Here is a 14615-nt window from a genome sequence, read left to right on the forward strand (position 1 = left end):
CACACACATGTTTCTTCACCACTGCAGTGGGTAGTTGTTACTCCTGTTGAGGTTGATGTAGGAGTAGTGGTTGGAGTTGTAGTGGGGCTGAGATGCTTAGTTGTTGTTTTTGTTGTAGGTGGAGCTGTCGATGTTGAGGTTGTAGTAGTGGGTGTAGGAGTAGTGGTTCCAGGAACTGTTGTTGTTGTGGTGGTTGGGATGTGTGTTGTGGTTCCACATTGACAACATTTCACTCGAATCTCATAATCAAAGCACTTTTGCTGAAGACCTTGCTTATTATTGTTACAAATCAGTCCAACGGATGGATTGCAAGTCACGTCTTGGCCAAGCTGAGCGATTTGAAGTCCAGGGTATTGTTTTGCTCTACATTCAACTGCCTCTGGAGTTGAGCAAATGTGATAACCAGCAGCAATGATGTTCTTAATGGATTCATTATCTCCACCTTCAGATCCAGAGGTTGGCTGACCAAGGTTGATCCAGTCTGACCACACACATGTTTCTTCACCACTGCAGTGGGTAGTTGTAACTCCTGTTGAGGTTGATGTAGGAGTAGTGGTTGGAGTTGTAGTGGGGCTGAGATGCTTAGTTGTTGTTTTTGTTGTAGGTGGAGCTGTCGATGTTGAGGTTGTAGTAGTGGGTGTAGGAGTAGTGGTTCCAGGAACTGTTGTTGTTATGGTGGTTGGGATGTGTGTTGTGGTTCCACATTGACAACATTTCACTTGAATCTCATAATCAAAGCACTTTTGCTGAAGACCTTGCTTATCATTGTTACAAATCAGTCCAACGGATGGATTGCAAGTCACGTCTTGGCCAAGCTGAGAGATCTGAAGTCCAGGGTATTGTTTTGCTCTACATTCAACTGCCTCTGGAGATGAGCAAATGTGATAACCAGCAGCAATGATGTTCTTAATGGATTCATTATCTCCACCTTCAGATCCAGAGGTTGGCTGACCAAGGTTGATCCAGTCTGACCACACACATGTTTCTTCACCACTGCAGTGTGTAGTTGTTACTCCTGTTGAGGTTGATGTAGGAGTAGTGGTTGGAGTTGTAGTGGGGCTGAGATGCTGAGTTGTTGTTTTTGTTGTAGGTGGAGCTGTCGATGTTGAGGTTGTAGTAGTGGGTGTAGGAGTAGTGGTTCCAGGAACTGTTGTTGTTGTGGTGGTTGGGATGTGTGTTGTGGTTCCACATTGACAACATTTCACTCGAATCTCATAATCAAAGCACTTTTGCTGAAGACCTTGCTTATTATTGTTACAAATCAGTCCAACGGATGGATTGCAAGTCACGTCTTGGCCAAGCTGAGAGATCTGAAGTCCAGGGTATTGTTTTGCTCTACATTCAACTGCCTCTGGAGATGAGCAAATGTGATAACCAGCAGCAATGATGTTCTTAATGGATTCATTATCTCCACCTTCAGATCCAGAGGTTGGCTGACCAAGGTTGATCCAGTCTGACCACACACATGTTTCTTCACCACTGCAGTGGGTAGTTGTTACTCCTGTTGAGGTTGATGTAGGAGTAGTGGTTGGAGTTGTAGTGGGGCTGAGATGCTGAGTTGTTGTTTTTGTTGTAGGTGGAGCTGTCGATGTTGAGGTTGTAGTAGTGGGTGTAGGAGTAGTGGTTCCAGGAACTGTTGTTGTTGTGGTAGTTGGGATGTGTGTTGTGGTTCCACATTTGCAACATTTCACTCGAATCTCATAATCGAAGCACTTTTGCTGAAGACCTTGCTTATTATTGTTACAAATCAGTCCAACGGATGGATTGCAAGTCACGTCTTGGCCAAGCTGAGAGATCTGAAGTCCAGGGTATTGTTTTGCTCTACATTCAACTGCCTCTGGAGATGAGCAAATGTGATAACCAGCAGCAATGATGTTCTTAATGGATTCATTATCTCCACCTTCAGATCCAGAGGTTGGCTGACCAAGGTTGATCCAGTCTGACCACACACATGTTTCTTCACCACTGCAGTGGGTAGTTGTTACTCCTGTTGAGGTTGATGTAGGAGTAGTGGTTGGAGTTGTAGTGGGGCTGAGATGCTTAGTTGTTGTTTTTGTTGTAGGTGGAGCTGTCGATGTTGAGGTTGTAGTAGTGGGTGTAGGAGTAGTGGTTCCAGGAACTGTTGTTGTTGTGGTGGTTGGGATGTGTGTTGTGGTTCCACATTGACAACATTTCACTCGAATCTCATAATCAAAGCACTTTTGCTGAAGACCTTGCTTATTATTGTTACAAATCAGTCCAACGGATGGATTGCAAGTCACGTCTTGGCCAAGCTGAGCGATTTGAAGTCCAGGGTATTGTTTTGCTCTACATTCAACTGCCTCTGGAGTTGAGCAAATGTGATAACCAGCAGCAATGATGTTCTTAATGGATTCATTATCTCCACCTTCAGATCCAGAGGTTGGCTGACCAAGGTTGATCCAGTCTGACCACACACATGTTTCTTCACCACTGCAGTGGGTAGTTGTAACTCCTGTTGAGGTTGATGTAGGAGTAGTGGTTGGAGTTGTAGTGGGGCTGAGATGCTTAGTTGTTGTTTTTGTTGTAGGTGGAGCTGTCGATGTTGAGGTTGTAGTAGTGGGTGTAGGAGTAGTGGTTCCAGGAACTGTTGTTGTTATGGTGGTTGGGATGTGTGTTGTGGTTCCACATTGACAACATTTCACTCGAATCTCATAATCAAAGCACTTTTGCTGAAGACCTTGCTTATTATTGTTACAAATCAGTCCAACGGATGGATTGCAAGTCACGTCTTGGCCAAGCTGAGAGATCTGAAGTCCAGGGTATTGTTTTGCTCTACATTCAACTGCCTCTGGAGATGAGCAAATGTGATAACCAGCAGCAATGATGTTCTTAATGGATTCATTATCTCCACCTTCAGATCCAGAGGTTGGCTGACCAAGGTTGATCCAGTCTGACCACACACATGTTTCTTCACCACTGCAGTGTGTAGTTGTTACTCCTGTTGAGGTTGATGTAGGAGTAGTGGTTGGAGTTGTAGTGGGGCTGAGATGCTTAGTTGTTGTTTTTGTTGTAGGTGGAGCTGTCGATGTTGAGGTTGTAGTAGTGGGTGTAGGAGTAGTGGTTCCAGGAACTATTGTTGTTGTGGTGGTTGGGATGTGTGTTGTGGTTCCACATTGACAACATTTCACTCGAATCTCATAATCAAAGCACTTTTGCTGAAGACCTTGCTTATTATTGTTACAAATCAGTCCAACGGATGGATTGCAAGTCACGTCTTGGCCAAGCTGAGAGATCTGAAGTCCAGGGTATTGTTTTGCTCTACATTCAACTGCCTCTGGAGATGAGCAAATGTGATAACCAGCAGCAATGATGTTCTTAATGGATTCATTATCTCCACCTTCAGATCCAGAGGTTGGCTGACCAAGGTTGATCCAGTCTGACCACACACATGTTTCTTCACCATTGCAGTGGGTAGTTGTTACTCCTGTTGAGGTTGATGTAGGAGTAGTGGTTGGAGTTGTAGTGGGGCTGAGATGCTTAGTTGTTGTTTTTGTTGTAGGTGGAGCTGTCGATGTTGAGGTTGTAGTAGTGGGTGTAGGAGTAGTGGTTCCAGGAACTGTTGTTGTTATGGTGGTTGGGATGTGTGTTGTGGTTCCACATTGACAACATTTCACTCGAATCTCATAATCAAAGCACTTTTGCTGAAGACCTTGCTTATTATTGTTACAAATCAGTCCAACGGATGGATTGCAAGTCACGTCTTGGCCAAGCTGAGAGATCTGAAGTCCAGGGTATTGTTTTGCTCTACATTCAACTGCCTCTGGAGATGAGCAAATGTGATAACCAGCAGCAATGATGTTCTTAATGGATTCATTATCTCCACCTTCAGATCCAGAGGTTGGCTGACCAAGGTTGATCCAGTCTGACCACACACATGTTTCTTCACCACTGCAGTGTGTAGTTGTTACTCCTGTTGAGGTTGATGTAGGAGTAGTGGTTGGAGTTGTAGTGGGGCTGAGATGCTTAGTTGTTGTTTTTGTTGTAGGTGGAGCTGTCGATGTTGAGGTTGTAGTAGTGGGTGTAGGAGTAGTGGTTCCAGGAACTATTGTTGTTGTGGTGGTTGGGATGTGTGTTGTGGTTCCACATTGACAACATTTCACTCGAATCTCATAATCAAAGCACTTTTGCTGAAGACCTTGCTTATTATTGTTACAAATCAGTCCAACGGATGGATTGCAAGTCACGTCTTGGCCAAGCTGAGAGATCTGAAGTCCAGGGTATTGTTTTGCTCTACATTCAACTGCCTCTGGAGATGAGCAAATGTGATAACCAGCAGCAATGATGTTCTTAATGGATTCATTATCTCCACCTTCAGATCCAGAGGTTGGCTGACCAAGGTTGATCCAGTCTGACCACACACATGTTTCTTCACCATTGCAGTGGGTAGTTGTTACTCCTGTTGAGGTTGATGTAGGAGTAGTGGTTGGAGTTGTAGTGGGGCTGAGATGCTGAGTTGTTGTTTTTGTTGTAGGTGGAGCTGTCGATGTTGAGGTTGTAGTAGTGGGTGTAGGAGTAGTGGTTCCAGGAACTGTTGTTGTTGTGGTGGTTGGGATGTGTGTTGTGGTTCCACATTTGCAACATTTCACTCGAATCTCATAATCGAAGCACTTTTGCTGAAGACCTTGCTTATTATTGTTACAAATCAGTCCAACGGATGGATTGCAAGTCACGTCTTGGCCAAGCTGAGAGATCTGAAGTCCAGGGTATTGTTTTGCTCTACATTCAACTGCCTCTGGAGATGAGCAAATGTGATAACCAGCAGCAATGATGTTCTTAATGGATTCATTATCTCCACCTTCAGATCCAGAGGTTGGCTGACCAAGGTTGATCCAGTCTGACCACACACATGTTTCTTCACCACTGCAGTGGGTAGTTGTTACTCCTGTTGAAGTTGATGTAGGAGAAGTGGTTGGAGTTGTAGTGGGGCTGGGGCTGGGATGCTTAGTTGTTGTTTTTGTTGTAGGTGGAGCTGTCGATGTTGAGGTTGTAGTAGTGGGTGTAGGAGTAGTGGTTCCAGGAACTGTTGTTGTTGTGGTGGTTGGGATGTGTGTTGTGGTTCCACATTGACAACATTTCACTCGAATCTCATAATCGAAGCACTTTTGCTGAAGACCTTGCTTATTATTGTTACAAATCAGTCCAACGGATGGATTGCAAGTCACGTCTTGGCCAAGCTGAGAGATCTGAAGTCCAGGGTATTGTTTTGCTCTACATTCAACTGCCTCTGGAGATGAGCAAATGTGATAACCAGCAGCAATGATGTTCTTAATGGATTCATTATCTCCACCTTCAGATCCAGAGGTTGGCTGACCAAGGTTGATCCAGTCTGACCACACACATGTTTCTTCACCACTGCAGTGGGTAGTTGTTACTCCTGTTGAAGTTGATGTAGGAGTAGTGGTTGGAGTTGTAGTGGGGCTGGGATGCTTAGTTGTTGTTTTTGTTGTAGATGGAGCTGTCGATGTTGAGGTTGTAGTAGTGGGTGTAGGAGTAGTGGTTCCAGGAACTGTTGTTGTTGTGGTGGTTGGGATGTGTGTTGTGGTTCCACATTGACAACATTTCACTTGAATCTCATAATCGAAGCACTTTTGCTGAAGACCTTGCTTATTATTGTTACAAATCAGTCCAACAGATGGATTGCAAGTCACGTCTTGGCCAAGCTGAGAGATCTGAAGTCCAGGGTATTGTTTTGCTCTACATTCAACTGCCTCTGGAGATGAGCAAATGTGATAACCAGCAGCAATGATGTTCTTAATGGATTCATTATCTCCACCTTCAGATCCAGAGGTTGGCTGACCAAGGTTGATCCAGTCTGACCACACACATGTTTCTTCACCATTGCAGTGGGTAGTTGTTACTCCTGTTGAGGTTGATGTAGGAGTAGTGGTTGGAGTTGTAGTGGGGCTGAGATGCTGAGTTGTTGTTTTTGTTGTAGGTGGAGCTGTCGATGTTGAGGTTGTAGTAGTGGGTGTAGGAGTAGTGGTTCCAGGAACTGTTGTTGTTGTGGTGGTTGGGATGTGTGTTGTGGTTCCACATTTGCAACATTTCACTCGAATCTCATAATCGAAGCACTTTTGCTGAAGACCTTGCTTATTATTGTTACAAATCAGTCCAACGGATGGATTGCAAGTCACGTCTTGGCCAAGCTGAGAGATCTGAAGTCCAGGGTATTGTTTTGCTCTACAGTCAACTGCCTCTGGAGATGAGCAAATGTGATAACCAGCAGCAATGATGTTCTTAATGGATTCATTATCTCCACCTTCAGATCCAGAGGTTGGCTGACCAAGGTTGATCCAGTCTGACCACACACATGTTTCTTCACCACTGCAGTGGGTAGTTGTTACTCCTGTTGAAGTTGATGTAGGAGAAGTGGTTGGAGTTGTAGTGGGGCTGGGGCTGGGATGCTTAGTTGTTGTTTTTGTTGTAGGTGGAGCTGTCGATGTTGAGGTTGTAGTAGTGGGTGTAGGAGTAGTGGTTCCAGGAACTGTTGTTGTTGTGGTGGTTGGGATGTGTGTTGTGGTTCCACATTGACAACATTTCACTCGAATCTCATAATCGAAGCACTTTTGCTGAAGACGTTGCTTATTATTGTTACAAATCAGTCCAACGGATGGATTGCAAGTCACGTCTTGGCCAAGCTGAGAGATCTGAAGTCCAGGGTATTGTTTTGCTCTACATTCAACTGCCTCTGGAGATGAGCAAATGTGATAACCAGCAGCAATGATGTTCTTAATGGATTCATTATCTCCACCTTCAGATCCAGAGGTTGGCTGACCAAGGTTGATCCAGTCTGACCACACACATGTTTCTTCACCACTGCAGTGGGTAGTTGTTACTCCTGTTGAAGTTGATGTAGGAGTAGTGGTTGGAGTTGTAGTGGGGCTGGGATGCTTAGTTGTTGTTTTTGTTGTAGGTGGAGCTGTCGATGTTGAGGTTGTAGTAGTGGGTGTAGGAGTAGTGGTTCCAGGAACTGTTGTTGTTGTGGTGGTTGGGATGTGTGTTGTGGTTCCACATTGACAACATTTCACTTGAATCTCATAATCGAAGCACTTTTGCTGAAGACCTTGCTTATTATTGTTACAAATCAGTCCAACAGATGGATTGCAAGTCACGTCTTGGCCAAGCTGAGAGATCTGAAGTCCAGGGTATTGTTTTGCTCTACATTCAACTGCCTCTGGTGATGAGCAAATGTGATAACCAGCAGCAATGATGTTCTTAATGGATTCATTATCTCCACCTTCAGATCCAGAGGTTGGCTGACCAAGGTTGATCCAGTCTGACCACATACATGTTTCTTCACCACTGCAGTGGGTAGTTGTTACTCCTGTTGAAGTTGATGTAGGAGTAGTGGTTGGAGTTGTAGTGGGGCTGGGATGCTTAGTTGTTGTTTTTGTTGTAGGTGGAGCTGTCGATGTTGAGGTTGTAGTAGTGGGTGTAGGAGTAGTGGTTCCAGGAACTGTTGTTGTTGTGGTGGTTGGGATGTGTGTTGTGGTTCCACATTGACAACATTTCACTCGAATCTCATAATCGAAGCACTTTTGCTGAAGACCTTGCTTATTATTGTTACAAATCAGTCCAACAGATGGATTGCAAGTCACGTCTTGGCCAAGCTGAGAGATCTGAAGTCCAGGGTATTGTTTTGCTCTACATTCAACTGCCTCTGGTGATGAGCAAATGTGATAACCAGCAGCAATGATGTTCTTAATGGATTCATTATCTCCACCTTCAGATCCAGAGGTTGGCTGACCAAGGTTGATCCAGTCTGACCACACACATGTTTCTTCACCACTGCATTGGGTAGTTGTTACTCCTGTTGAGGTTGATGTAGGAGTAGTGGTTGGAGTTGTAGTGGGGCTGAGATGCTGAGTTGTTGTTTTTGTTGTAGGTGGAGCTGTCGTTGTTGAGGTTGTAGTAGTGGGTGTAGGAGTAGTGGTTCCAGGAACTGTTGTTGTTGTGGTGGTTGGGATGTGTGTTGTGGTTCCACATTGACAACATTTCACTCGAATCTCATAATCAAAGCACTTTTGCTGAAGACCTTGCTTATTATTGTTACAAATCAGTCCAACGGATGGATTGCAAGTCACGTCTTGGCCAAGCTGAGAGATCTGAAGTCCAGGGTATTGTTTTGCTCTACATTCAACTGCCTCTGGAGATGAGCAAATGTGATAACCAGCAGCAATGATGTTCTTAATGGATTCATTATCTCCACCTTCAGATCCAGAGGTTGGCTGACCAAGGTTGATCCAGTCTGACCACACACATGTTTCTTCACCACTGCAGTGGGTAGTTGTTACTCCTGTTGAAGTTGATGTAGGAGTAGTGGTTGGAGTTGTAGTGGGGCTGGGATGCTTAGTTGTTGTTTTTGTTGTAGGTGGAGCTGTCGATGTTGAGGTTGTAGTAGTGGGTGTAGGAGTAGTGGTTCCAGGAACTGTTGTTGTTGTGGTGGTTGGGATGTGTGTTGTGGTTCCACATTGACAACATTTCACTCGAATCTCATAATCGAAGCACTTTTGCTGAAGACCTTGCTTATTATTGTTACAAATCAGTCCAACAGATGGATTGCAAGTCACGTCTTGGCCAAGCTGAGAGATCTGAAGTCCAGGGTATTGTTTTGCTCTACATTCAACTGCCTCTGGTGATGAGCAAATGTGATAACCAGCAGCAATGATGTTCTTAATGGATTCATTATCTCCACCTTCAGATCCAGAGGTTGGCTGACCAAGGTTGATCCAGTCTGACCACACACATGTTTCTTCACCACTGCAGGGAGTAGTTGATACTCCTGTTGTGGTGTATGTAGGAGTAGTGGTTGGAGTTGTAGTAGAGGTGGGAGGCCGACTTGTTGTTGTAGATGGAACTGTCGATATTAAGGTTTTAGTAGTGGGTGTAGGAACTGTTGATGTTGTTGTTGTGGTTGGGATGTGTGTTGTGGGTTCACATTGACAACATTTCACTCGAATCTCGTAATCAAAGCACTTTTGCTGAAGACCTTGCTTATTGTTGTTACAAATCAGTCCAACGGATGGATTGCAAGTCACATCTTGGCCAAGTTGAGAGATCTGAAGTCCAGGGTATTGTTTTGCTCTGCACTCAACTGCCTCTGGAGATGAGCAAATGTGATAACCAGCAGCAATGATGTTCTTAATGGATTCATTATCTCCACCTTCAGATCCAGAGGTTGGCTGACCAAGGTTGATCCAATCTGACCACACACAACTTTCTTCACCACTGCAGGGGGTAGAGTAGGTAAATATAGGAGTAGTGGTTGGAGTTGTAGTAGAGGTGGGAGGCTGAGTTGTTGTTGTTGTAGGTGGAGCTGTCGATGTTGAGGTCTTTGTAGTGGGTGTTGGAGTAGTGGTGGGAGGAATTGTTGTTGATGTGGTTGGTGGAGCAGTCGATGTTAAGATTGTAGTTGTGGGTGTTGGAGTAGTGGTAGGAGTTGTAGTTGTGGTTAGAGGTTGAGTTGAGGTTGGAGGAGTAGTGATTGTCATTGGTTTACTTGTTGTTGTAGGTAATGTGGATGTTGACATTGTTGTAGTTGTGACAGTAGGTGTAGTTATAGGTACTTTTGTTGTAGTGTGACATTTCACAGTCTTACAACACTTCACCTTAATTTCATAGTCAAGGCATATTGGAGGAATGCCTTGATCTTTGTTCTGGCATATTAGTCCAACCTCCGTATTACATTCTACCTTCTGTCCTAATTCAGACAATGGGACCCCTGGATATCGCACTGCTTGGCACATGACATCCACTGGTTTTTCACAAATATCTTTTCCAGATTGTATAATCTTTTTAATTGATTCATTGTCGCCACCCCCAGGACCAAATTGAGGATAGTCCACATTATACCAAGGTGACCACTCACAAACTGTGCAGTTAGGGGTTTTTGTAGTCAACGTGGTTGTTGATATAGTGGAGGTGGTTTCTGTTGTAGTTGTTGTTGTTGTAAAAGGTGGCCTTGTAGTTGTTGGTGCAATGGTTGTAGGCTTAGATGTGCAAAGATTTTCATCACAGCAGAGGACTCGAACTTGGTAGTTAAAGCACAGTGGGAATGGGCCTGACTGGTCTTCATTTCTGCAAGTCAAACCTTCTGCAACATTACACAGAACCACTTGGCCCACTTGGCTTATGCTAACATTTGGGTACTTCTCGGCTCTGCATTGAATCTTGCTTGGCTTCTCACATATATCGTGTCCCTCTGCTCTTATGTTGTTGTAGGTTTCAGAGTCTCCTCCTGGAGTTCCAAGTGTAGGGAATGTGGTATCAAACCATTGTGACCATACACATGGATAGCCACATGTTGTAGTAAAGGATGTTGGATACGGTGTTGTCTCTGTTGAAGTTGTGGCTGGTTCTATAGATACAGGGATTACATAACAGTTTAAAACAAACAAACCATTTTAAATTGTGTAAAAACAGGTAATTTAGGTGCATAATTAGCAATGTTCTTAGCCATTTTGATCGCAAAAGATACCTGCTGTAGTTTTTACATTTCACATAACTTCATACAACAACTAATTCACAGTCATTCAAGTCTCAGTCTCAGGTACCCACCAGTTGTGGGTGTTGAGAAAGTAAAGACAGTTGTTGTCAATGTAGAGGATGGAGTAGAGTTAGGAACAGATGGAGTTGAAGCTGGAGTTGGAGTTGAACATGGGTACATGTCCCTGTGAATGGTTCCATTCTTCCCACAAACGGCTGTGATACAACTGCCGTGCCCATTTGTGGTGTGATAGATGGTATGTCCATAGGGGTATTTGTTCCCATTGTAGGTACAAGTGCAAGCTGAAAGGGTAAGATATATTTTAGGGTACTGGAATGGTGAATAAATAATTTATGTGTTGTTGTTTTAGTTGAAGGATCCATTCATACCTTGTTCATCGTATTTGCAATCCACTGTCACGGAATTACAATAGCTTTGGAAAAAGAAACATTTACAATTCTACTTTCATTCTTGACATTCAAACACAGTTACGGTGTTCACAATTTTAGGGAAGACCAAAATTCTCTGTATTACTAAAGGCATACCATGTCTGGCAGTTTTCTGTGGTCGGTACTTTTTCTCCATTATTGTAGTGTTTTCCATCTCTGCCATAGCAGCCACACTGCTCCTTCTCCACACATTGCATTGTATCTTCATCAAATAGGGGTTGAGCAGGAGGACATTTAGGATAGCAACCTAAAGAAGAAGAAAAATATATTAATATTAATGATCAAAAAGCAATTGATTGATAGAGGGATATGGTGAAGAAACACAGGGAATAGAAACTGAGTGAAAAATAAAGAATATCTCAAATGACCTCAGACAGTTATTCTTCTAAATATTTGATGATTGTAAAACTGGAACACCTATGTGAGAATGCTGTTCATTGACTACAGCTCAGTGTTCAACACCATAGTGCCCACAAAGCTCATCACTAAGCTAAGGACCCTGGGACTAAACACCTCCCTCTGCAACTGGATTCTGGACTTCCTGACGGGCCTCCCCCAGGTGGTAAGGGTAGGCAACAACACATCTGCCACACTGATCCTCAACACCGGGGCCCCTCAGGAGTGCGTGCTTAGTCCCCTCCTGTACTCCCTGTTCACCCACGACTGCATGGCCAAGCACGACTCCAACACTATCATTAAGTTTGCTGACGACACAACAGTGGTAGGCCTGATCACCGACAATGATGAGACAGCCCACAGTGTGGTGCCAAGACAACAACCTCTCCCTCAATGTGAGCAAGACAAAGGAGATGATCGTGGACTACAGGAAAAGGTGGGCCGAACAGGCCCCCATTAACATCGACGGGGCTGTAGTGGAGCGGGTCGAGAGTTTCAAGTTCCTTGGTGTCCACATCACCAACAAACTATCATGGTCCAAACACACCAAGACAGTCGTGAAGAGGGCACGACAACACCTTTTCCCTCTCAGGAGACAGAAAAGATTTGGCATGGATCCCCAGATCCTCAAAAAGTTCTACAGCTGCACCATCGAGAGCATCCTGACCGGTTGCATCACAGCCTGGTTTGGCAACTGCTCGGCATCCCCTACAGAGGGTAGTGCGTAAGGCCCAATACATCACTGGGGCCAAGCTTCCTGCCATCCAGGACCTATATACTAGGTGGTGTCAGAGGAATGCCCAAAAAATTGTGAAAGACTCCAGCCACCCAAGTCATAGACTGTTCTCTCTGCTACTGCATGGCAAGCGGTACCGGAGCGCTAAGTCTAGGTCCAAAAGGCTCCTTAACAGCTTCTACCCCCAAGCCATAACACTGCTGAACAATTAATCAAATGGCCACCCGGATTATTTACCCCTACCTACAGTGGTTAAAATTACCTAGACTAACCTATACCCCCACACATTGACTCGGTACCGGTACCCCCTGAATATAGCCTTGTTATTGTTATGCAATCTTAATGTGTTACTTTTTATTTTATTTTTTACTTTAGTTTAATTAGCAAATATTTTCTTAACTCTATTTCTTGATTAAGGGCTTGTAAGTAAGCATTTCACGGTGTTGTATTCGGCGCATATGACAAATAACATTTTATTTTATTTTATTTGTTATGGAAAATTGTTGTTGCCCAAAATAGATCCTAAATGAATGTCTACTCTACCTTCAAGAGGTGGTATCTGAGTGGAGCAGCTCCCGGAGGGATTCCTGCAGGTCTTCATACACTGAGCTCCACATGCCTTGTAGTGCCACTCACATTCTCCAGGGGGGTTGTAGTAATCACAGAACAGTGCTGTATGTGGAGGACAAAAGCTCTCTGTAAGTATTATCTTCAATTCGGTTTAAACTGACTGGATTAAGTCTATTTTTATGTCAGCACTTAAATGAGTTGAACATTTAGAGACTCACGGCAGATTTGTGGGCTTCTCCAGGCTATGCAGGCTCCAGCCTCATTACAGGCCTCTGCATAAGCTGCCACAGCAGTACAGAAACACTCACAGTCTCCACCACTGTCACAAGCACATGAGTCTGTCACACAAGCATCATAGAAAGGAGAGGGGTCCACCTAATTGGAAAACAGAATTTAGTCGACATGATCATATCAAATTCCAAAACATTCAGTGAACAACTAAAGTCTTAACTTACTTTAGAATGGCAGTCTGTGAAAACGTTGCTCTGTATGATGCTGCACTGTTTCTGTGACCAAGACTGCCTATAAGGGTTGGCAATACAGGGGCTCCTTTTGGTCTTTGCATCGGGGCAGCTTGCAGAGGCTTTCCAGCTGTTTCCAAAGTCTAGAGGCTTGACAACAACTGCCTGGCTCCTGGTGGTGAAGTCATTGTTTGCGTTGCCATCATAGTTTCCACACAGACCACAGACATGTCCCTGAATAGGACATTGCATTAGATTCAGTTGAGTGATAAAAGTAGTCATAACAGACTTGTGAATATCATTTGATGGAATACTAGAAACATATTTACTAATCTAATATGTCATTCAATCAAAGTTCAAATGTACCTTGAACTGTGGGTTAAGTTTGATGAACATGCTTGTTTTCCTGTCCCACATGAGAATCAAACCATTATTTGCTTCAATCACAAGGTAGATGCCCATTGTGCGAATCTGGTAGGGAACCGCCTCCCCTGAATTTCTCTCAACAACTTGGTAGTTTCCTTCGGTCAGGATTAATTCATTGTTCTGAAAGATATTTAAAAAATAGTTTGAGTGTATAGTTATTAAGATATTAATTCATCTAATTACTCCTTATGTTATAATTTATGCTATATTTTTGCCTCATGAAGCTTTGATTTATGTATTCTGTTTAGTATGCTTTATAGTATGTACTGTATGTATGTACTGTATGTATGAATTAATGAATGGTAGTAGTCTTGGCTTCAGCAATGGTATGTGCCAGGCAGGAAGCAGGAATCTAGTTACCCCCAGGAAGAGCTTGATGGCCTTGGAGCAGGTGGTGCCTGTTGTTCCACAAGGGACGTTCTCAGTGATGACTCTGAAGCTGCCGTTGGCATTGTTGTTACCACAGTAGTCCTGTTTAAGGTAGACTCAATTTCAGTCATACATTTAACAACAGCCAACACAGTATTTTGGTGGATGGTACATTATCTCCAACCACACATGCAGTAAGTCAATCATTGGAATAGTGAAAAGGTTCAGCTTGTTGGGAATGCTATAGCAGCTTCCACAAAGCAACAGTAGATAATGTCCAGTTTCAAATGTTGCTTTTCAAACTCCCCAGAAACGCCTACAGTACATACCTTAAAAAAGTAAACACAAACCCTTATTGGTCAGCATGTATTAATACTTGACCAATAAAAAAATATTATAATATTGGTGTTGATCAGTTAGACTATCAAGTTACCCTGCAAGCATACCTTTGTAAGAGTGTATTCACAGTCTCCTTCGAAAGTGAATCGTTTCCCATCAAAAGTAATGTAGTGGCCATCTCCATAAATTGCACAGGTTCCATGACATAGGTTTGTTGTGCACTGCCATTTTCTGTCTTTACAAGTGCTGAAAGTGGCAAAAACAGATATATCAGACTGAAGTCTTAGTTGGTTTAAAACCCCAACTGAGGCAAGATGAGCTTACCAGGTATTGCAGTCGACCTTGATGCTGTCTCCTGGTTG

At 43.7% G+C, this 14615-nt stretch overlaps 1 protein-coding gene across 1 annotated transcript in view; it reads right to left on the reverse strand.

Moving 5' to 3' along the window:
- Positions 1-8775: 8775 nt before the first annotated feature.
- The window catches only part of LOC311111368 (mucin-5B-like), a gene marked incomplete at both ends in the record, with an annotated part of 46882 nt that continues 41042 nt past the window's right edge, over positions 8776-14615 (reverse strand). Inside the window, 9 exons of the mRNA XM_084154085.1 lie at positions 8776-8878; positions 9766-10378; positions 11042-11203; positions 12632-12760; positions 12877-13033; positions 13114-13353; positions 13486-13665; positions 13906-14016; positions 14361-14499. Coding sequence (XP_084010211.1) covers positions 8776-8878; positions 9766-10378; positions 11042-11203; positions 12632-12760; positions 12877-13033; positions 13114-13353; positions 13486-13665; positions 13906-14016; positions 14361-14499 — 1834 coding nt within the window. The remainder of the gene's footprint in view (positions 8879-9765; positions 10379-11041; positions 11204-12631; positions 12761-12876; positions 13034-13113; positions 13354-13485; positions 13666-13905; positions 14017-14360; positions 14500-14615) is intronic.

This window comes from Coregonus lavaretus (genome assembly GCF_964263955.1).
Source record: "Coregonus lavaretus genome assembly, chromosome: 37".
Lineage (NCBI taxonomy): Eukaryota > Metazoa > Chordata > Actinopteri > Salmoniformes > Salmonidae > Coregonus > Coregonus lavaretus.